General features: G+C 47.7%; 8 protein-coding genes across 8 annotated transcripts; 3 read left to right on the top strand and 5 right to left on the bottom strand.

Annotated features, from left to right (window-relative positions):
• Nucleotides 1–933: 933 nt before the first annotated feature.
• Nucleotides 934–1,233, bottom strand: F5B22DRAFT_646268 (uncharacterized protein; the record flags this gene model as incomplete). The annotated part of the gene is made up of 1 exon (XM_047978708.1): nucleotides 934–1,233. The coding sequence occupies one exon, from the start codon at nucleotides 1,231–1,233 to the stop codon at nucleotides 934–936; it is 300 nt and encodes a 99-aa protein (XP_047831029.1).
• A 954-nt stretch (nucleotides 1,234–2,187) lies between these two features.
• F5B22DRAFT_605565 (transporter ATM1 precursor) lies at nucleotides 2,188–5,274 on the bottom strand. Its single transcript, XM_047974855.1, has 2 exons — nucleotides 2,815–5,274; nucleotides 2,188–2,748 (listed from the first exon to the last, which is right to left on the bottom strand). The coding sequence occupies exons 1-2, from the start codon at nucleotides 4,910–4,912 to the stop codon at nucleotides 2,648–2,650; spliced, it is 2,199 nt and encodes a 732-aa protein (XP_047831028.1). The 5' UTR covers nucleotides 4,913–5,274; the 3' UTR covers nucleotides 2,188–2,647.
• A 1,450-nt stretch (nucleotides 5,275–6,724) lies between these two features.
• On the top strand, nucleotides 6,725–8,701 carry F5B22DRAFT_137791 (uncharacterized protein). Its single transcript, XM_047969014.1, has 4 exons — nucleotides 6,725–7,105; nucleotides 7,189–7,238; nucleotides 7,294–7,412; nucleotides 7,521–8,701. Exons 1-4 carry the CDS (start codon nucleotides 7,009–7,011, stop codon nucleotides 8,251–8,253), a joined length of 999 nt encoding a protein of 332 aa, XP_047831027.1. The 5' UTR covers nucleotides 6,725–7,008; the 3' UTR covers nucleotides 8,254–8,701.
• A 920-nt stretch (nucleotides 8,702–9,621) lies between these two features.
• F5B22DRAFT_137912 (Redoxin) lies at nucleotides 9,622–11,240 on the top strand. Its single transcript, XM_047969017.1, has 6 exons — nucleotides 9,622–9,727; nucleotides 9,867–10,320; nucleotides 10,479–10,524; nucleotides 10,596–10,761; nucleotides 10,853–11,011; nucleotides 11,073–11,240. The coding sequence occupies exons 2-5, from the start codon at nucleotides 9,989–9,991 to the stop codon at nucleotides 10,879–10,881; spliced, it is 573 nt and encodes a 190-aa protein (XP_047831026.1). The 5' UTR covers nucleotides 9,622–9,727; nucleotides 9,867–9,988; the 3' UTR covers nucleotides 10,882–11,011; nucleotides 11,073–11,240.
• Nucleotides 11,197–13,664, bottom strand: F5B22DRAFT_137811 (RING-5). Its single transcript, XM_047969016.1, has 3 exons — nucleotides 13,213–13,664; nucleotides 11,619–13,052; nucleotides 11,197–11,554 (listed from the first exon to the last, which is right to left on the bottom strand). The coding sequence occupies exons 1-3, from the start codon at nucleotides 13,304–13,306 to the stop codon at nucleotides 11,505–11,507; spliced, it is 1,578 nt and encodes a 525-aa protein (XP_047831025.1). The 5' UTR covers nucleotides 13,307–13,664; the 3' UTR covers nucleotides 11,197–11,504.
• Nucleotides 13,566–14,568, bottom strand: F5B22DRAFT_137800 (uncharacterized protein). The gene is made up of 2 exons (XM_047969015.1): nucleotides 13,955–14,568; nucleotides 13,566–13,636 (listed from the first exon to the last, which is right to left on the bottom strand). The coding sequence occupies exon 1, from the start codon at nucleotides 14,438–14,440 to the stop codon at nucleotides 14,024–14,026; it is 417 nt and encodes a 138-aa protein (XP_047831024.1). The 5' UTR covers nucleotides 14,441–14,568; the 3' UTR covers nucleotides 13,566–13,636; nucleotides 13,955–14,023.
• Nucleotides 14,569–15,681: 1,113 nt separating this feature from the next.
• On the bottom strand, nucleotides 15,682–18,798 carry F5B22DRAFT_605555 (uncharacterized protein). The gene is made up of 3 exons (XM_047974854.1): nucleotides 18,299–18,798; nucleotides 18,101–18,248; nucleotides 15,682–18,039 (listed from the first exon to the last, which is right to left on the bottom strand). Exons 1-3 carry the CDS (start codon nucleotides 18,309–18,311, stop codon nucleotides 15,897–15,899), a joined length of 2,304 nt encoding a protein of 767 aa, XP_047831023.1. The 5' UTR covers nucleotides 18,312–18,798; the 3' UTR covers nucleotides 15,682–15,896.
• A 207-nt stretch (nucleotides 18,799–19,005) lies between these two features.
• F5B22DRAFT_137635 (translation machinery-associated protein 16) lies at nucleotides 19,006–20,106 on the top strand. The gene is made up of 4 exons (XM_047969012.1): nucleotides 19,006–19,355; nucleotides 19,413–19,500; nucleotides 19,554–19,687; nucleotides 19,741–20,106. Exons 1-4 carry the CDS (start codon nucleotides 19,187–19,189, stop codon nucleotides 19,887–19,889), a joined length of 540 nt encoding a protein of 179 aa, XP_047831022.1. The 5' UTR covers nucleotides 19,006–19,186; the 3' UTR covers nucleotides 19,890–20,106.
• The last annotated feature ends 533 nt before the right edge of the window (nucleotides 20,107–20,639 follow it).

Genomic DNA, 20,639 nt, shown 5'->3' with positions numbered 1-20,639 from the left:
TATAGGGGAAACTTACAAAGTTTGCATAGGAGCCCCTCTTCACATTGGATGTCTGGTCTTCTCTTATTTCTATGCACTCTACGCCTCATACAACTAACACATCATCGATCTTCAATGACATCCGTTACCACTCAAGCCTAAGTCCTAGTTATGATGACTAGAGTATCTTCCTTTCCCTATTGTGATTCCATACTTAGATCTTTCCCAACGGTCACTGCTACTTGACGATTAGGTGCATACGTGTCATTCTTTAGTAAACTTTTAATAAGTTTTGGAGTATACAATCCAAATTTCGACGTTCATCGCATCTACTCACAAGGCTATGAAGCAAATACAAGGCTGTAAGGCAACAAAGAAACCCCTCCTGTATATAGCTTCAGCATTACCCGCAAGAAGGTTGGAGGGACCCTTGCGCAATAATAGAAGTCATTAGCCAGAGCATATCAGGTCCCTAAGTCTACCGACCGATTCAACGTATTCTCCAGGATTCACTTTCCCAAGGTGTTGACTTGGTCTTTCATTCACCTGTTACCTTCCAACTAACCCTGCCTTGAGAGAATTTGTTCTGTTCTAGGGAAATAAATAGAGAGTCTGTAAAGGGGCATGTATTACAATCTGGGCCAATAACTGTTAAATTTTCGTCTCCTGAGTCATGAAGACAGTATGTAACTAGAGGTTATAACATTTCTATACTTTACTTACAGGTTTTACATTAGTCTAGTCAACAGGCTATAAAAGATAATTATGCAGCGACAAAGAAATTGACAACAAAGTGGTAAGATTTCATCTATTCTAAAAATATTCTAGCTCTTTTATCGGCACGTGGTAGCACATGTGAATAAAGAGTTGAGCTATTAGGCCTTGTCCAAGTTGTATTTTTATCTCATCCCTAGGAAATGATTACTCGCAAGGCACTACTTACCTGCAAAGGTTTTAGCTGCGATACGAGCGAGACACAACTGTTTTGAGCATCTCAATGGGCTCTGCATCTGCCCCTTTACCTGGCCGACGTTTATAAATGAATATGCCAGTGATCACAAAAGTAAGGGCCAAAAGACCAAAGAACCCTCCTATTATGCCCATTGCCGCGGCGGGGCTTAGAATCTTCGTAGGAGGGGTAGTGGGAGCAAGGTCGTGAGGGGGGAGTGTAGGCGAGCTTGCTAAAGTTGACACTTTAGTGATAGTTTCCATTGTCGTAATGTTTGCGATTGTTGCGAACGTTGTGAAATCCATCTTTCTCTTTTGTGTTGCTAGATTTGTCTGAGTATTTGCAGTCCTAATCGAGTTGTTGGTCTTGAATTGATCTTTCTACAGCTCAAGGGAGATAATAGGGTTTAAATAGTCAAGCTTTCAACAAAGTGTTGCTTAACAATTTCATTGTTTCTGAAGATGTTCTACATCGATCTCACTGTTTATGAACATGTAGCATGTTTTCATTTGTTGCAGTTAGGAAGTCCTATGAACAAGTAACTGATTAAACTAATTATTTTAAAGATATAGACTAAGGCCCCTACAATACGCTATTGATAAATGTTACACGCATAACCGCCGTACTAGCTGAATATGCAGTTCGCCTTGCACTTCGGCCGTACGAAAAGCTATTGCAGGCTGTTCATAATCTTACAAAGATATACAGGCAATATTGGGCAATATTGGAAAGTGAGGTTATATAGACTTCGCTTCTTAAAATAGGCCCTAGAGACCTAGGCGGTCTAGGTTGGTAGACTAGATATATATAGAGTCAAGGCAAGCCACTAACAGCCGAGAAGGAGTTGGTTGGTCAAGGACTCATGCAGCACTAGTTGTTCATTATAATCCGAGTTCCAAGTTCCAAGCTCAGTATCTTTGCCCTTGTTATAATATGTGTACTGTGCCACTTTTCCCTTGTAACATGTTATTCTACTCGAACATTTGTGAGCGATGTCAGAGGCAAGTGCATGTCAGTCAAGCGACGATTGTGGGATGCTATCTTCAAGAGATAGACTCAACAATAGTGGTCAATGAATTTAGTCTTTCAAGTTGTTACACCCGCACAGCCAAAGACGCAGATCGTTTACAGCTTGGAGCATAAGTTAAAAAAAAAAAACATGAAATTTCGTGATACTTCATAAGACTTGCAGCATTGTATTGAAAAATGAGGTTATACAGACTTCGTTAGCAATGAGACATTTAGGGATTTACAGATTAGCAGAGGCTGTAGGCAAGGTCGAGCCAGTTGATGCTGTGTCCATTTCAGTACTAGGGCCATGAAGGGATTTTATGACCATAGCAAGCAGCCTTAGCAGTTTATGGTATTGTAAAAATCTCCAATTCCAAATCCTATTTCCAGCCCTTGCTGTACAACATCCAGATTAAGTTTTCTTGGTCAAACTATGGCAATAGAGTGTTGTTGGGGACTGGCCTTGGCAGATTATATGTCTAATGAGCTCAGTAATGCAGTTTTCATTGTGCCTGAGGCTCTCGGGAACCTCGCCATCCCTAGTGAGGCCCGTACAGCATAGTAAATTGTACAAACAAAAATTTATATCGGCGAGGTCAGTTGAAATCCTATCAGATTCAAAGCACTGATTCCTCAGCTTCTCCCTAAGACTTTCGCCTAGGGACTGAACGCATCCACCTAGGTAAGATACATAATGACCACCTAAGATTAAGTAGGCTTTTGTTGGGATGGAGCCTGCGCGACCTTTTGATCTTCCCTAGTTGCCCTCTCTTTTTCTGCTCCGTCGTCGGAGAACAATGTTTCTTGCGCTGCAGATGGTGGCGGTTAGCGTTCTAGAATCTAGCATTCAAAACCATTCGGGTCAGTGAACTTACCGCTCCATAATTCCGAGTACAGACCTCCCCGATCAATGAGTTCTTTGTGTGTCCCTTGCTCCGCGACTGTGCCTTCCTTTAATACAATGATAAGATCGGCGTCATAGATAGTCCGTAGACGATGAGCAACAAACACACTAGTTCTAGACTTTTCTCGCAAAATACTGTTGATATTCTGCATGAGAGCCTGCTCAGTGTGTGTGTCGAGCGCACTGGTAGCTTCATCAAAAAATAAAAGTGGAGGGTCTTTGAGTAACAGCCGGGAGACAGCCAGTCGTTGCTTCTCTCCTCCGCTAATCATCATGCCTCTTTCACCAACTTTAGTGTCATACCCTTGAGGCCAACTTGAGATGATATCGTGTATCCGAGCGCGCTGTGCCGCTGCAACAACCTGTGATTCCGGTGCTGACATCTTACCATATCGAATATTGTGTCCAACTGTGTCGTTGAACAGAGGGGTGTCTTGAGGGACCACACCGATAGATTCCCGAAGAGAATCAAGTGAGACATTACGAACATCTTGATCGTCGATCAAAATTCTGCCTGATTCTACATCGTAGTAGCGGAATAGAAGACGCAAAATGGTAGATTTTCCGCATCCACTTGGTCCAACAATAGCAACTTTCTTGCCCGCTGGGATTGTCATTGTCAAATCCCGCAAAATCGGGCGTTCTTTGAGGTATCCAAAAGTGACATTTTCGAATCTGATCTGACCACCTTCTGACAACGACAGGGGTTTTGCGTCCGGGGCTTCTTTGATAGTGACATTCACCTTTTGTAGGTTGAATAGAGTCTCCATATCCAGCAAGGATTGCCTAAGCTCGCGGTAAACCGTCCCGAGGAAATTGAGGGGAACAGAGAGCTGGAATACTAGCTGGTTTACCATGACCAAGTCGCCCACCGTCAACGACCCACTGGCCACTCCGTTTGCTGCCAGGTACATCATGGCAGTCAATGCGCTAGAGAATATGATGTTCTGACCGCTATTTAAAACAGCTAGAGACGTGGCGACTTTGATTGAACTCTTCTCGTAGTCGCGCAGAGCTTTGTCGTAGCGCGCAACTTCAAATTTCTCGTTGTTAAAGTATTTTACGGCTTCGTAATTGATCAGGGAATCAACCGCCACAGTAGAAGCTTTGTTGTCTGCCGCATTAGTTTGACGACGGAATTTGGTTCTCCAAGCTGTTGTCCAGATGGTGAAAGCCGTGTATGCTGACATTGTCGCGAGCGTGATGAATGCGAAGCTAGCACCATATTGCCAAGTTAAGATACCACATACCATGCCAATCTCTAGTGCGGTAGGAACGATATGAAATACCATGCTAGTCAGCAGAAAGCTGATTCCCTTGGTACCACGATCAATGGCTCTGGTGAGACCACCAGTCTGCTTTGTCAGGTGGAAATTTAGGTCGAGGCGGAGCAAATGGTGAAATACATCACATGCGACTTTACGGATGGCCTTCTGGGCCACTGAAGCGAATACAGCATTGCGCAGTTCTTGGAACACGGTCGCGCCTATTCTTGTCGCGCCGTATGCAAGTATCATACTTCCAGCGATCGTAGCAGCGGTGCCGCCAGTCGCGCCAAGATCAATATTCATGGCGTCGACAATACTCTTGAAATAGAACGGCACTTGTACGTTCAAAACCTTGGCTCCCACAAGCAGAGCTACGGCTATAGAAACGCGCACCTTGGTGTCCATGGTACCTGGGCCTGACGGCCACAAGTAGTAGGCCATTTGCTTCATGATTGCCCAATCCGCCTTGCGCTGCTCCTGGACACTTTTATCATCGACGGCCAAAGGATCTTTTTGGGCATTTGCGGGCTTTGCGGCCTTCCTTTCCTCCTGCCTGGCTCTGGCAGAGGAGCCAAAGGCGGTATTCCACGTGACATTGTTTAGTTTTGGGCGCTCGGTATGGCACGCCTGTGGTCGTCGAAGGGATACTTGGGAAGTCGTAAGAACTCGTCGTATCGAGCCTGAGAGTAGGAGAGGTGTTATTTGGGGAGGGTGTATGGAATGGCAGCCAAAGGCTGATCGGCTAGGTCCGAGGTAAACGGGACACGGAGGTCTAGTCCGCGTCAAGCTTCTCGAGATCATCTTGACTTCGGGGCGGACGTGATCATGGTGGCCTATTATCACAAAACTGCTGGACTATTGGGTTTATCGGTCTGAAGATCGGCGATTGGGCAATCGGGAATGGTTGTCGGCCAGAGTCGGCCTTACACGTACTACACCAAGCGCCCGCTCGCTCACCTGAACCTACGATATCCGAATGAGCAATGGCATGTCTTGGGAGAAAGAGAAACGGAGGCCTCGGACAAACAGACGAGATAGTTTACTTGGACTACCGGGTAGGGGCCTTTTTGGCGCGGGGATTTGGTGATCTTGTATCGGGATGGCGCCTTTTTCGCGCATCCCCAAGCTCGGAGCTTAAGCGTGAGCATCTACGGTCTACCTTGGTTTAGTTACACTTTTAGGCAAGAGGGGTCCTCCATATACGTCAGTCTCTTGCGTGTCCCGCCTGCGATATACCCAGTCGAGCCTGTCCGACAAGATCTGGCAGACACCTGTCAAGGACCCCTCTGTACAATTGAATTCCATTACTTAAGCGAGCCGTCCACCCACTGAACTCGCCAAACTACAGTTAGTTGTAGGCAGGATCTAGCAGGGACTTACCTACATGTACCTCTATGAGTGTCCAGACAGAGATGTGCTTCTGATTTGAAAACTCATTCTGGAAAGTCTTTTCAGTTATCATCTGTCCTATGATATGGATGCTTTGCCCCCTTTGCAGTCCATCTCTTCTTCATGGTATGCGCTTAGAGAAATCGCGGAGTAAGCGGCATCTCTGCGCAACCGGAACCTGTTCGGTGCTACGTTCAGGTTTGCCTCTGCATAAACAAGTTCATCCACGTAGTCCCCAACATAAACCCTCACCCTCGATTGGGAGGCAACATCCGAGAGCGTGACATAGCGAAAGAATACAATATGGGTGCTATGGACCGTGCCTGTCGTTGTTACTCCCTTCGTTGGTAGGTAGTTAAACATTGGGCGAGATAGATTCGATGACAGCACACTTCTATCGTCATGACCGTCCCGGCTGGTATCATTTTCCTACTTTCTTCAAATAGTACGATTTTGAATTAAACGCGAGTCGACCACGTCGAACGAATTATGAGATGTCATTTATCGGTCCACTCCATTCAGGGTCGTTGGCGGTGGTTTTGACGACACATAACGTATAGTTCTGGTTCCAAGACGAGGCGATCAACTCAACATCCAGAGTCATCTTTCTCCAAGTAGGTATATGAAGACCAGTGGTTGACCCCTGTGCATTAGCATGTACCTAGCATGTGACTCTGGATCCAATTGGTATACCTGGCAGACTTGACAAAACACCGCTCTTCTCCCTGGTTGGTGGGAAATGACATAGAGGGGAACACAACAGGAGGAGATTAAGATGTGAAGACTCTGGGGCGGCCAATTGCTATTATAATGACTTGCCAGAAAAGGAGTTGCTGCTATATCCGCTTCCCCTTCCTGCCCTTCGAATCGATGTGGCAAAACGCCTGTCTGGCCACAATAACCCCCATCGGTATACTGTGCTATGCCCTCTTCTGTCATGGTACGCACTCGAGGCACTTATCATGCATTGCCCCTGATCGCTTTATCCTTAAAGCAAATAGCGGTGACAATGTGGCCACCTACCGCTGGCCAGATGGACCGGGGCTAGCTCCACAGCGCCCGCCAATGCCCGCTTCACCGAAACCGTTATTTAGCAATTTGTCCATCACTTCAAGCAGCCTCCTCGCTCCTTGATCACCCAGTAGCTACCGTGCAAACTCGGTCGTGGAGCTGCATGGACGGTCCATGGTGGAGTTGCTGTGTCTCACGTCCATTAACATCGCAGCCGACGCATCTTGGTGGAGCCACGATGTTGGGCATCATCAACCAGCTGGCTTGTCAGATATCTACCTATGTCCTTACCCACTCCCCCCCAGAGTAGAAACGAGAGAGGGTCGTGTGTGGTCCCAAGGATACCTACTGTAAACGCTTCATGACTGGGACCAAGCTTTCCCTTGCTTCAGTCTAGTCATATCTGTGAAAAACTTTGAAGAAATTATACCAAATTCGACTCAATTCTACCTCTGCTTCCCTCTCTTTCTTTCTCAATACATTCTATCTCGTCGGACATGGGACGCCGTGATAGATCATCGCTTCGAAGTGATTCAGGTATTGGGGATGACTTGCCCGAGCTGGGACCACGCTGCCCAACAGACCACCCTCTAAGTGAGTCATGCCTTCTTCTTAGATTTATGAATCTGAAGATTCTCTGGCGTCGTCGCAAAGTGCTTTGCTAATACCATACTTAGCGCTCAAGGGATATGAAATCGGGCCCGCGTCGAAACTCCACATCGGCGATGTAAGTGGCCATCGCTCAAGCGAATCTGATGTGATGCTAATTCGCACAATGGCAGGTTTTCGAATTCCTCTGGGCCGATGCGACCGAATTCCAGTGGGAGTGGAAATGCCTAGGTTACACTCGTTTTATTGTCCTGCGCCATAGTGAGAGCTTTCCCCATCATTGCGTCTGCATGTAAGTAAAGCCACGGCAGCGACTCTGGCATGTTCGCGCTTTCTCGTTCATCATAAATCTCAACCAATTCATTATCGTTCAAGCACTTGCAGCTGACCAACCTTCAAGACCTATTTCCACCGGTGGCCCTAGCAAGCATGAGTTCGCAAAGCCAGGCATCGACAGCTTTCAACAGGGATATGTCTTCCAGAATGGTGATCCGAATCCTGGTTATGAACAGCCTAGAGGTGGACCAAAGCTCCAGTACTCGCCAGTTGGGATTGAGTTGCGCCCAGGCAGACTACGTGTGAAGGAAGATTCTAGGGCCAACTACGCCGATATCATCCAGGTCGAGCACGATGCGCACGTACTAGTTGTCGGCGATGTAGTGAAATACTTCGACCGTGTACGCCGGAACGTCAACAAGGCATTTATGCGACAGATCCTCCGGACAGCGCTGGAAAAGTATCAAGCCGAAAAGGCCGCCGGTACGAACAGGCCGCCGAGTATCATGGAGTCCATCGATGGCGATCAAGGCGGCGCCGCGTGCAGACAAATCTTGATGGAAAATGACAGGGCGGACACATACACTTTGAACGAGGTTCCGACAGATGACGAAAGGGATGAACAAATCGCACCCATTCCTGTACCAGAGGTTGTCGTGAAGGCACCCCCGGCCATACCAGATAAACCAGAGAAAATCAGGAGATCATCAACTGAAAAGACTCCGTTGGTGCCATCAGACGATTTAAAACAGGCACCCGAACAACAGCCGCCCAAGCCCATGGGGCTTGAGCTTCCGCAGGAACATGACTACGACCTTAGATCGATGCACAAGGTCGCGATGGCCGGGAAACAATGACTCCTAACCTTTCTAGCTAAGGATCCACATAGAATTAGGACTATGCTGCATGAAATTGGGCGTACGGCGAAGCGGCAGCATCTCGGGACACATTGCGTATTGGAAGATTACCTACGCAGGAGGCCACATCTACTACTCAGAGCGTTATTAGATCGGGGAGCCAAGTAACGAACGACATGACTTTATTCATTTGAAATTGACGAGTTTACGAAATTTTTTCTTTTATTTTGGTTCGGTCAGCTCCTTGTTTAGCAATGGTTTAATTAAGACACTCTCCGCCTAGCAAATGTATTGCTACGATTCTATTCGAGTTTAAGCCCTCTTTCCCTCCCTTCGAAATGTGTGACTGTCTCTTAGGCACAACGGCGAGCACCAAAGATCATCCAGAAACACAAATGGTATATCTTGAACGGTCCGCCTTGTTCCTACAGAACATAGTGCTCCCGGATGCTTGTCGGGTTCGAGAAAAGTAGCAATCAGGGATGTCATTAGGTAAGGGATTGTAGTATCCCCAACGTTATGAGCTCTAACCAAGCAGTAAAGTCCAGTGCTAGGGAGCCGCACAAGTTGAATGATATCGAGACCGGGAGCTGCTGTATGGCACACAACACTTCGCTTGAGAGGCTGGCATCATGTTTTTTGGGTGATTGTTTTGGAGGAAGCCTTGCGATCGTAGTACAAAGTCTACAAAGCGAGTTATATATAGTACAGTGAAACGGTAAGCACCTGATGGTGATGTGCTAGACAAGACTTCGTCAATCCGGCTCTACGCATCCGTCATCTACTAGGTACCACTACCACTTCATCTATCACATTAAAATAGGTGCTTCGAGTAGGTGTTCTCTGATCAAGTCTTATATTGAGGACGAGTATCGCTGCCACCCATCAGCTTTAACAGAATTATCTAGGTACAACCAGCAGTAGAAGCTTAGAAGTTTAAACCCACGATGTCAAGGTCACATATTGTTTCGCATCATATAGCATCTATCATAAGATGTTGCATTCCAATTACTGCACATCAGACACGTGCAATTCACCGATGTGGCTACAATCAGGCAGAGTCAACCTTGGAAACCAGCTCGCCTCAGCTGTACGGAGTAGCTGATTATTACAACCCCTCATCTTCAGCAGAACGATAAATCTTCCTCTACCTTTATCGGATCCAAAAGGTAGTTGCGAGGAATATCACTGTCGGATATTCTATATTTTCACGTCCTGAGAAACTTAAAGCACAACATGTAAAGAGTCTGCTACATCCGCACTATGAGCGAACATCATTGGCCGACCATCGGATACAGTCAGAGAGTCGTCACATGTACAAATAAATCAGGCCATAACCTCTCATCCTTAAGGAAAGCGTTAGCTATGCAGCTAAAAACCGGCGACAATCTACTTATCATAGTAATGAGGGATACGTAAATAGTAGAGATTTTGAATGAGCTTGTTCACGGTACGAAACTGGGTTGTCCATACTGTATGTCCTTGGTGGTCTCGCAGCTTGAAAGGAGACAGATGGACAGTGCTGGCAATCATGATACACTATGTGTGTACATAACGTCATACAATGCACTACCTAACCATTTGGTACCTATGCTGAAACGAGAGCTCACTAGCTAGAGCTACACTGATTATCATCGACTTCGACCATCAACTCACTCACTCATTAAACTCATCACTGAGTGCTCCCTACATCCCAATCTTCATCCATAGACTTAGAACCCCCAATTCCCTCACAATGTCTTTCCGCGCTCTCCGCCGAGTTCCCACGGCCCTATCTCGCCCCATGGCCGTCCGTCCAATGGCGGCTCGCCCCTTCCACAGCACACCCCGCGTCTTCGTCCAGGCCGGCGACGCCGTCCCCGACGTCGAGCTCCACGAGAACTCGCCCGCTACAAAAGTGAGCCTGGCCAAGGAATACGGCACGGGCATTGCCAACGGCGTCATCATTGGCGTCCCCGCCGCTTTCTCTCCGGCTTGTTCCGCGAGCCATGTCCCCAGCTACATCAACCACCCCAAGATCGGCGAGGCCGGGCAGGTCTTCGTGGTGAGCGTCAACGACGCCTTCGTGTGAGTACCACCGAACCTTAAAAAAAAGAAAAAAATCAGCCTTGAATCCAATTCAATCCCACATGAGCGGTGGGTAATCAGCTGGTTGACAGCTGAAATCAATAACCTAAGTTAATCGGGACGTCAAGTGAACTTCTCAATAGCTAACTGCTCAACAGCATGAAGGCCTGGGGCGACCAGCTCGACCCCACGAAGTTATCCGGCGTACGTCTAGCTAGATCTACTAAATAATCCAATGAAACGACCAATTGCATACTCACATGAATTTCCTCCAGATCCGATTCATGGCTGATCCCACAGGCGCCTTCACCAAGGCCCTAGACCTCGGGTTCGACGCGATACCCGTCTTCGGCCACACGCGCGCCAAGCGCTACGCCCTCGTCGTCGAGGACGGCAAGGTCAAGTCCGTCCACGTCGAGCCCGACAACACTGGAACTGACGGTTAGTTTTTAAAACCCCATGGCTGATTTCCCCCTAGATTTATAAATAAAAGGCCACCTGGGTAGTTATGCTAATGAACCTGTCTCCGTAGTTTCCATGGCCGACAAGGTCCTGGGCTAGACAACTAACTTGGAAGCAAGCAAAGCATACCTTCAGGTCATAGGCGTGAATAGCAAAACAAGGAGCGACATTAGCGAGTGAATAAGAAGGGAGTGCCATGAGTAGATGATGTATAAGGACAAGCTTACATGTATATTCACAATATCTTCTTGATCTACTACAGCCGCTATGCCCTAACTACAATACAATAGATCCTCACATGTGTATCGTCTTCGACTACGCTCGCCCAGGTATGGCATCTTGTTGTCCATAGCAAACTCATCCAACAGTAGATTCTCCGTAACTGGAGACCGTAACGTGCAGACCGACTGGATACATGATGACGTACCCCGGCTTCGGCGAGCTTAGCACAATCATATCACGAATCTTCGACGAAGTAGAAACAATACTTCGCAGAATGCCGTAGTATACCCATTCTAGTACCAAGCGACGGTCCTCACGGAGTATAGTAGACAATCATTAGAGAATCAGAATTACAAACGCGCTACGTTATGAGATTTATACATATACATATGATGCGGGGGAAAAAAAATGAATGCTTATATTCCACTCTGATGCTTTACTCCGGCCATGATGTCTTCCGTCTATTTACTTGATATTCATTACAAAGCAATTATATGTATTTAACGCCGGTTACCCACGCTCTTGAGGTCTACATTAAAGGACCACCGACCTAGACAAGATAAAAATTAGCATGAGAGTTGCTAAGGAAGGAGTGATTAAATGCTGCAACTTACCATTAGCAAGATTGTCGGCTGTGTCATCGAGCAAGATCACACGGCGTTTATTGCAGTATGCAGTCTTATCCATGATATCCACTTTGAGTTTGGCATCAGCAAGCTCAGATATGGGTTTCTCAAACATCTCAGAAAGCGCCTCAACCGCCATTTCCAGATCCTTCTGGTTGTCTTCGAATATTTCTGTAAGATTGTTTCGAGCAAGATAGAAAGCGAACGCATAGGTCCACTTGAGAGTTTGGCGACAGGTCTGCAGAGCCTGGGAAGCCGTGTTCAGATACTGAACTTCAATCCATGACATGCCGGAAGCCGTTTGTAATTGCACCATCTTCTTTTCTGTCTTCTGATAGATATCTTTATCCAGGCGCGCGGATTGCTCATGGTTCGCATATCTGTTGTAGTAGTGTAAATAACGCTCCAAGGAGACCCGAGACTTCGCCTGAGCGTCTCTAGCATCCGTCCCGCTCTTCTCCTCAAAGCGGTTACAATTGTACCAACTAGTACCATGTTCTGACCACAGACCCATACACATCCAGCAGAATTCATGTTTACACTTCCTACAAGTCATGTGATTGCAACCGCCATTCTTCTCTATCGTGGAATTGCATTTCGGACATTCCTTAGTATTGGCTGATATCCAGTTCGCCGTCTCACTATCATCAGCACATTTCTTCAACCATCTCTTCACAAGTTCGCACGGGGCTGGCTGGTGGTCGCTGAGAATGCAACCAAAACAGAAACGATAGCCACATTTGCATGCAACAGTTGGTACAACTTTGTCCAAATCCTTCTTTTTGATAGCGCACTCGACGGCGTTGGCGCAATCAGGAGCCGGGCACCATTTCAAGGTGTCCTTATCTTCCACGAAGGTTCTGTTGAGCAACTCTCTGTAGCGACTCCTTAATTCGGCAGTAACCAAAAGATCTAGCGAGCGCGAGTCTATGATTCTGTGGCAGCCGTCTGAGGGGCATTGAATTCGGGCCGCTTCTCCTTCTTCACGAATCTTTTGACCCAGATATTGTCTATAACAGTCGACACAATACCGATGGCCACACTTCATAGCAAAAGTGAGAAGACCGTCCTCGTCCTCACAACAGATGTCGCACATGAATCCAGGTATCGGTTCTAATTTAGGCGATTCCGTAACACTGGGTCCCAGGCCTGCAGCCTCTAAGACCTTGGGTGAATTGTCCATATAGTCGTCGATTAATCGCTCCTTGTTCCAACGAAAATAGCGAAGAATGATAGCAGCATCTTCTTTGCTCATTGCTAAAATCATGTTCACCTCGTCAATCATTTCATCCTGTTGGCGTCGAATGTCATCGGGATCGTAAACTTTAAAGCTGACATCAAAGGTCACGCCCTTCTTCTTGTCGGTTTTATACGATATAGCATTAGGATCATCATCAGGTTGGTCATCGAAAACATCGAAGTCTAGATCCATCGAGGTTAGTAGAAGCACAGCATGACGGGAGTTCATATTCACGGTTTTCCTCTCAAAGGCAAAGTCCTTTTAGGGAATGAGAACAGCAGATGAGTGGCACTTCAGCGAAGGGTCGCCGAATGAAGGCAGGAAGGCAGTGAGAAAACGTACCTTCGTCACCATCGGACAAATCATTGTCGGTATCATCTTGCATCAAGTCATCCTCACTCGACATGTTAGACACGAAGTCCTCGTCAGAATCCATGCCTGTAACAGGAGTGGGAGGGGCCGCTGAAGCTGCGGCTGCCGATACGAGGGTTACTCTTTTATTCGGCAGGGCGTCGGGCGTGGTAGAAGAAGATACCGTCGCCTCAGCGGCTTTCCGTTTTCTCGTTATGGGAGGAATGGTGTCGTTTGGGGGAGGTAATGTTGAGATGCTCGCTAGTTGCGAGCCACAGAAGGCTGTATGATGCCAAACGCGGGAGCGCGGGAGTTTCTAAGGAACGAATGGGCTTGTGTACCTAAGTAGGAATGTGTCGTCAAATAGGAACGGCAGTAAAACAACTCGAGAGTATATATGGCTCCGTGCAAAGTGCTGGTGGCGAAAATGGTAGTAAGCAGGCTGTCGCTAGACGAGAGCGGTGATGAGGCGAGGCCGTCGGTCGATGCGAGGAGCGCGGGGCGACTCTGGACAAGTAGAGAGAGTCGGGGGTTAGACTACGAAGACGTGGGATTCCCGGAGCAACGAAGATAGGGGGGGCGAAACCCCAAGTAGGCCGAGACAGGAATGGACGACGACGACGGATTCCACCTGAGGAAGGGAGAGTGTAAAAAAAGAGGGAAGAAAAGGGCAGGAATGATGATGGTGATAATGATAAAATGCTGACGGCGTGGTCGACCAGGCAGTAGGTACCTAAGTGGATGCCCGTAACAGACGACGGCGTGCTAGGAACAACGATGATGGGTTGCCTGTGCCTGCTTGCTAACGATTGTGTTGTGCCAAACGCCGACAACCGGGGAAGGGTCCCGGCTCTAGCAACAAGAGTAGCGGGAAAAGAAATATGTCTATAACTATGGATAAAAAAACAATGCCTCCTAACGCTCGCAGCTGACACGATGAATGCACTAATGCTGGCAATGAAGATGAGGGCAATGCGGTGGTTACGGGGTGGTTAGTGATACTATGGTGATATGGCTGATCTGATGCATGGAACGTAACAGCAATAGATGAAAGTGGGATGGGTGGGATAGGTGGTATGAATAGTGTTGCTGCTGGATAGGGGATAAGGGAATAAGGGAATAACTTGAAGGGGATACGGAGTATTGTAGACAGTAGGTTAGGTAGGTAGGCAGCTAAGTACCCAGGTACATAAATCCATGTAGCCGGTAAATGTCCCATTGATGATTGATGTAAGCAGTACTAACGATATGTAACCGATACATTCATGCATGTGAGGAGGCGACTTGGGCCGATACACTTCAATACACGATTCAAGCCTGAGCACCACCCAGTCCTTGCATTCTTGTATGTGTCACAGTAACGAGTGGCTCGTCCCAATGCCAGGACATCGGGGTACGAAAGTAACGTCAGGTATCGAGTTCGTATGACTAACCTGCGCGCTTCCATCGCTCTTAGTAGTCTGAATCCTAGCGTACTATATAAGGTAATATCTACTGTAAGTACCTGTGTAAGTGCCTAGGTACTTATCTTCAGCAGGCAGCCAACCGACAACCGACAAAAGCAGCGGAGTCTAGGAGTTGACACTGTAGCCCTGCCTATCTAAGAACTGACTACCTTATGTACCCATTACCCAGGCAATCGTGCAGGCCACGAGCGGTTCGATGGGCGCCAGCATGGCCGCTGAGCAGGGCACGCGGCTGCGCCAACAGCGGGATTTGGGGTGTCAGGCGGGAAATTTTACCCATCTTACCCCGTGTCACGGTCAGAAATCAGGGTCATCCGATGAGAAAGTCCTCTGTGCTACCTACATGTCTTCAGATGGGGGGTTTGCCTAAGTACATACCTATGTACCTAGGTATGTATGTACCGTAGGTCCGTAGGCAAGTACCAAGGTTACTCGGACATAGAGTACATAGTACATATGCAGCCACTTAACATAGGGCCCTTGAGCCCCATAATAGTGACGCAACAGCTAGGTATGTTGGCAATATGGACCTCCGGCAGCACCGAGTCATACAATGTACTATGTACCTATCTACTTATCTATTAGTACAGGTATCATCCATGGAACATATATAGGTACTTAGCTACTAGACTGCCATCTCTCAAACTTGACAAGACAGGAAGCAAGACATAGGGGAGAATGTGAGAAAGGGGGGGGATATAATACAAAGCTATTTCAGCTTCGAATTTTACTATAAGTACATAGGTATACCTATTGCATCAGTCCTCTGCTCATCAATATCCGAAAAAACTCTAGATATTAAGCCTCGCTAAAGTTGCAAGATTCAAAAGCGGTTAACTAGAAACGAATATATAGAGCGATACAATCTGTAAAGCCTAGATCACGGCTCTTGAGATAAGCATAGTACTCTAATTACCCAAAGAACGACAGTCGTCCTATTAAAGCTTACTACCATGTGAATAAGCATCGTCACGGCATAGGCATTGGCGTAGAGTTTTAAGTGACAACGAAGGGTATCTCGTAATATAAACTTGACAGTTATCTCAACAGACTGGTGTGTACCGTACCACTATCTGGCGCTTACAAAGCGAGCATACCTACTGAGTATGTATTATACTATAAACTGACAGAAACACAACCAAAACGCCACGCTATGCATACCCGTGCACCATTTATGCTCCATGACGAAAAACCCCCAAGTACCACCTCTCAGTTCGCAGTAAATATGTATTGTGACAAGTTCATTGTCCTACAATTCGTCTTCCCTCTGGGGTCTTTGTTCTCAGATTCGGACACTGCTTCCAATTCTTCCGTCTCACTCTCGGGTACCAGAAGATCCTCGCTACCAAGAGGGCCATTCAACGCTTCCACCTCTGCGAGATCGACTGGCGGTAGTGGCACAAAAGCTGGGTTGACGGGAATCGAGTCTAGGCTCATTCGGCCGAGGCTAGATCGTTTAGGCATTCGAGTTGCCGCAAATTTCGATGTTGGCGATTCCTTGCCTTTACCAAGAGCCCTTCTTTCAAGCTGTTGTAGTGGCGTAAGCCGTGGTGTTGCTGGAGTGGTTTTAGCGGTAGATGGCTGACTTGACGACGCAGAGAACGGTGTCAAAGAAATGAGCGAACTCCTTGCAGACGAGTTTGAACTCTGTCTCCGTGGCAGCCTACTTGGTTGTGATTCGCGAGGGAAAACGTTAGGCGTGTAATTAAAACGGCTCAACTTAGATTTCGGAGGCGTGTCGGGAATGACAGTCTCCGGTTGCCCATGTGTCGCTTCTGATAGGCAGGCTGGCCCAGCTTTCGAGTCTATCTCGACAGTATCTGAGTGACTCTGAAACACTGCAATCGTCTTGCGACGGTCGGGCCCCGTAGACCATCCATCCAAGTCTGGTAGTTCTTTCAGTGCTTCTTCTACGGAATCGTCCGACATCAGATAACCTTGCCCCTTGGTTGCTTTTCGGGGATTTGAGCCACTTGGCGAGAAAAATTTACTCGTTTCCTCTCCAGTATTCGATTCCAATGCGGTATCGTTACAGAGGCGTGCCTTTTTAGGTGGCCGAGGGCTAATTCCCACAGCAGAATTGTCTGGAAGCCTAGAAACCTCGGCTCCAGGACCAGTAGTGTTTCGACGCGAGCTCGATATCAAAGAACGGCCATCACCAGCGAGTAAATTAGAAATTGGCTCTGTCCGTCGGCGCAACACACTTGAGGAACGCCCGCCCCTGTCTATATATGTACGGAGAGGATCAGATGCTGTCGATTCGGCATCATCGATATATGGTCTTGGAAGTGGAAAGACAATCGGTTGAGTGCCTTCTCTAGTCACCCTATTTGGATTAACATTGAAACAGTTTGGATCCATCTCCCCAAGGGGCAAGCGGCGATATCCTTTGAAATAGGCATCGATAGGTTTTTTAGGCGTATCTCGAAGACCTTGTGACTGCACGGTGCTGCTGCGTTGGGCGGCGGATGCGGTGCGTTTCCTAGGGGAGCATGGTGTAGAAATAACAATTTCCCGTTTTGTAATGGGATTGACATCTCCGCTGGCAATTCGTCGAGCAAGCTGAGGCTCTACAGGAGAGCCGATGAAAGGAAGTTGGTCGAGCGCGAGGTCGGGTGGAAGAACAGCAAGGTTGACAAGCTCCTCAGACGTTGGGCAGAATGCCCACTGGTACAAAAACGTTTGCTCTGCTTGGTGGAATAGTGTCAGATAGTCGGCTGGAATACGATGTTTGCCCTCGAACTGAAGCGTCCGTATTACCCGTTCGACTGTTTTGTGCTTCCGGAGCAATCGATGCGCCGTCTTCAATCCCAAGCCAGGGATACTACCGAGGTAATCACATCCACTCAGGATCGCCATATGCCTGAAAAGCCTATCATCCCAGCCAACGAGTGATACCTCACGACAAGCATTAAAGTCTCGACGATTAACTTCCACACACTGTCCATACTGGTCTAGCTTTGTAATGAGCCGTTTAGCACCGAAGACCAGCAAATCCGAATCCTCAGAGATAATGCCGCTGGTGATCCCTTGACGTTCAAGGTAGACAAGCTGCGCGTCGGCTTCATATGGTGCTACCACATAAGGAATATTCGCCGCCTTCAATGCTTCGATAAGGTGGCGAGCCATTTCAGGAGTAACATCAATAGCTTTTTGCAGTTCTTGGTGAGCCTGTGAAGGCTTCCCAGCCTTCAATAACTCCAATCCTAGCTTCCTACCATCTTCTCTTCGTTTTGAGCGCGAGGCCTCCGTGGCAGCTTTACTAGGTAGAAAATCACCATCAAAGACAAGGTAAGGGGTCACGCCAAAGTGCTTCAGCATCCGAACACGGTTCATAGCAAAGTCGACATATCTGAAACAGAGTATAAGCGAGGTGGTTCCGCATAGAAAATAATGTTGCTGTGTCGACTTACTTTCTAGTTGGTTTGCCTTGCGCAAGCTCAATAGCACAGGAAATAGCACCTCGATGCAGCCAGCCATAAGCGTCAACACCGAAAGTTTCGCCGCTGAATTTTTTTAATTCCGTAGGTCGGTGTATCGACTTCAGCAACGGCAATAATCCTTGGCCAAGTCAGTATAATAGTCAATTCGGAGGCATGGCAGTGGCCTACCCTGGATACCCATCTCTTAAGCAGGTGTTAGCGTGAACAGCGGCCCAGTAGCCCAGATTTCCAGTATTCAGTAGGTTGCCATCAGACAGCTGTCAATTAACTGTCCAGCGAGTAACCGAATTGCTCGGAGTAGAATTTCGAGGCAGCTATTGAATCTATACGGGGGCCTTGGAGTGGCAGGGCTTTTAAGAGACGCGACGTAGCAAAGTGGTGTGAAGTACCGTAGTGGTGCGGGTTGTGACCCAAGTAAACACGCCAAGATTCACCCCGAAAATTCACGAGAAAAGGCTTGGATATGTAGTAAATCAGGCGATGAGGCTACGGGGTATAAAGGAAGAAGATAAAATGCAACGAGAAGCAATGCAACAATTCCACAGCAACGACAAAGTGCCGGGGCTTCAATCAGTCCATTACAACAGGGCGCTAGCTGGTGTGGAAGGGAAGCAGCTCACAGAAAAGGGAGCCCGCAGATGCTGAGGCGTGCACGCAATCGATAAGACCGAAGGGGGTTGTCGAGAGCGCGTCGTGAAAGCGCGACTTGCCCCGAGTGTTTCTATTTCCAGAGCAACGTGGGGTTGGCTCCAGGTTGGATAAATGGATAAGTAGATAAGGCACCTCGGTATATCAGAAGATTGCTCTACAAGTATAACTCGGTTGATAGCTTATGCATATATGCCATGATATGATCTTGACCATTCTAAGTTTGAGCCAGTGCACCCTGCCAATTTTCACCCCACCAAGCTCCCTACCTTATCAATCTAAATCACAATATCTATCTATCTATACACGCAAAGTTCATATTCCTAAAGATCAGTAGTATAAGTTTTCTTTTTTCTTTTTTAATTTCCATCTCTACAATCAGTCTTGTTCAGCCCTAGCTCCCTCACAATGCCAAAGAGCCTAGAACGTACGCGCAAAGCTATCGCGAAGAAAAAGGGTGCTGTCGAATCTCTGCACCAGTATTCTCGTGATTCCAAAAGGCTTCATCGGGCACAAGTGAGAGATGAGAAATTAGAGAAAATTGCTGCAGCGAGGAGAAAGAAGGATCAGCCGTACAGTAAGTCCCAGCCGTGCCGACGGCAAGAAGTCGATTGGCTAACTTTTGGTCTTCCAGTCGAGCGGGTCACATTCTTTCAGGAAGCACTGAAGCAAAACGATGGCCAACCACTTGGTGTTGATGTTATACATGAACTCATTAAAACGCATGTGCTTCCAGATTCAGACTTGATTAAGACTTCCGCTCATATTGAGACAGGTATATTCATCAGTACGATGAGGAACTCGATGAAGTAAAGAAGGCCCGTCGGCCAGGGCAACCCGCCAAGGCCAGAGAAGATCTTCTAAAGGTCAAGATTGCTCATCTACAGAAAGAGTATCAAAATGGGTTTCGTGAGTATCGCCATGTCCATCAGCCAATGTCATATCTCACACGAGTCCTCCAGTCTTGCCGGTTCTCGATACACAAGAGAACGCCACCCTCGTGCAGAAATGGGAGGGTTCCTGGTCGTACCTGACGATATTCAAATGGGCGAGGATACAATCTGATGGTACGACCAAACCCGCCAGTTTTCCGCCCAAAGGCGACCATTAAGCCATCGGACGATTGTAAATGTTTTGTTACCCCGCAGTTTAACATTGAAGGTCCTCGCTGTACAGCTGGATCTGTGCCAAGTTCGGCTAATCTTGCTATTTGTTGTCCATCTGCAAGCACGCCGCCCACCGGTGCAGGCAGCCGCCTTTGCAGGGCTTGCCCGGTCTTCGATTGCTCAGACCCGCAATCGCAAACTTCCGGGATCCGTCGCGGCGTAGGTACATCAGCGACAGCTTGTTTCACGCCAGTCACGTCTGCGAATGCGCTCGGGCTGCTAAGCTATCCGACTTGAGGTGTCTTATCTTCTCAAGCCATGTAGTTTCATTACTGTGCCTAACCTTGGCAATCTCCACGCTGATTCGCCTAGAGGGATGGGACTGCAGTTGGAGTAGTTGTCCGAGACTCTCGCCGACCCGGTCAACTTCGCCAGCTGATGCTCATCACCAGAAACAGGATACCACTGAGTGCTAAATATGCCGCCACATTGTCATACTATCTGTCGGACGAGTGTATACAAGATACTATAATCTTGCGAACTTCGACCAGGCAAGAAGCTGGCGATCACAGCGCTCAGATACACCCATCTCTTCTGGGTCTTAAACGTCGGCTCATACCACTCCGGCCCAAATACCAGAAGTGATAGTCCCAATAGACCTTCCAATCAAGCCTTGGTGTTTATAACTTGATATCTGTGACTCTGAATCACCCTTTTCTGGACTACTAGAATCTCATCGTTGAAAGGGCGCGCGC

Source organism: Xylaria bambusicola (genome assembly GCF_022495145.1).
Source record: "Xylaria bambusicola strain CBS 139988 unplaced genomic scaffold F5B22scaffold_19, whole genome shotgun sequence".
NCBI classification, from domain to species: domain Eukaryota; kingdom Fungi; phylum Ascomycota; class Sordariomycetes; order Xylariales; family Xylariaceae; genus Xylaria; species Xylaria bambusicola.
The sequence above is the reverse complement of the archived record's forward strand: the minus strand, read 5'-3'. Positions and strand labels throughout refer to the sequence as shown.

Bases quoted from the DNA above. Each gene is read 5' to 3' on its own strand.
- F5B22DRAFT_605565 (XM_047974855.1), bottom strand. From the start codon at position 4,912: ATGATCTCGAGAAGCTTGACGCGGACTAGACCTCCGTGTCCCGTTTAC. The intron at 2,749-2,814 runs GTAAGTTCACTG...CACCATCTGCAG, and splicing joins GTACTCGGAATTATGGAGCG to CGCAAGAAACATTGTTCTCC.
- F5B22DRAFT_137791 (XM_047969014.1), top strand. From the start codon at position 7,009: ATGGGACGCCGTGATAGATCATCGCTTCGAAGTGATTCAGGTATTGGG. The intron at 7,106-7,188 runs GTGAGTCATGCC...TACCATACTTAG, and splicing joins CCCAACAGACCACCCTCTAA to CGCTCAAGGGATATGAAATC. The intron at 7,413-7,520 runs GTAAGTAAAGCC...CCAACCTTCAAG, and splicing joins CCCCATCATTGCGTCTGCAT to ACCTATTTCCACCGGTGGCC.
- F5B22DRAFT_137912 (XM_047969017.1), top strand. From the start codon at position 9,989: ATGTCTTTCCGCGCTCTCCGCCGAGTTCCCACGGCCCTATCTCGCCCC. The intron at 10,525-10,595 runs GTACGTCTAGCT...AATTTCCTCCAG, and splicing joins ACCCCACGAAGTTATCCGGC to ATCCGATTCATGGCTGATCC. The intron at 10,762-10,852 runs GTTAGTTTTTAA...CTGTCTCCGTAG, and splicing joins CGACAACACTGGAACTGACG to TTTCCATGGCCGACAAGGTC.
- F5B22DRAFT_137811 (XM_047969016.1), bottom strand. From the start codon at position 13,306: ATGGATTCTGACGAGGACTTCGTGTCTAACATGTCGAGTGAGGATGAC. The intron at 13,053-13,212 runs GTACGTTTTCTC...CGATGGATCTAG, and splicing joins TTTGTCCGATGGTGACGAAG to ACTTCGATGTTTTCGATGAC. The intron at 11,555-11,618 runs GTAAGTTGCAGC...TATCTTGTCTAG, and splicing joins AGCCGACAATCTTGCTAATG to GTCGGTGGTCCTTTAATGTA.
- F5B22DRAFT_137800 (XM_047969015.1), bottom strand. From the start codon at position 14,440: ATGGGACATTTACCGGCTACATGGATTTATGTACCTGGGTACTTAGCT.
- F5B22DRAFT_605555 (XM_047974854.1), bottom strand. The intron at 18,040-18,100 runs GTAAGTCGACAC...ACTCTGTTTCAG, and splicing joins CAAGGCAAACCAACTAGAAA to ATATGTCGACTTTGCTATGA.
- F5B22DRAFT_137635 (XM_047969012.1), top strand. From the start codon at position 19,187: ATGCCAAAGAGCCTAGAACGTACGCGCAAAGCTATCGCGAAGAAAAAG. The intron at 19,356-19,412 runs GTAAGTCCCAGC...TTGGTCTTCCAG, and splicing joins AAAGAAGGATCAGCCGTACA to TCGAGCGGGTCACATTCTTT. The intron at 19,501-19,553 runs GCATGTGCTTCC...ATATTGAGACAG, and splicing joins ATACATGAACTCATTAAAAC to GTATATTCATCAGTACGATG.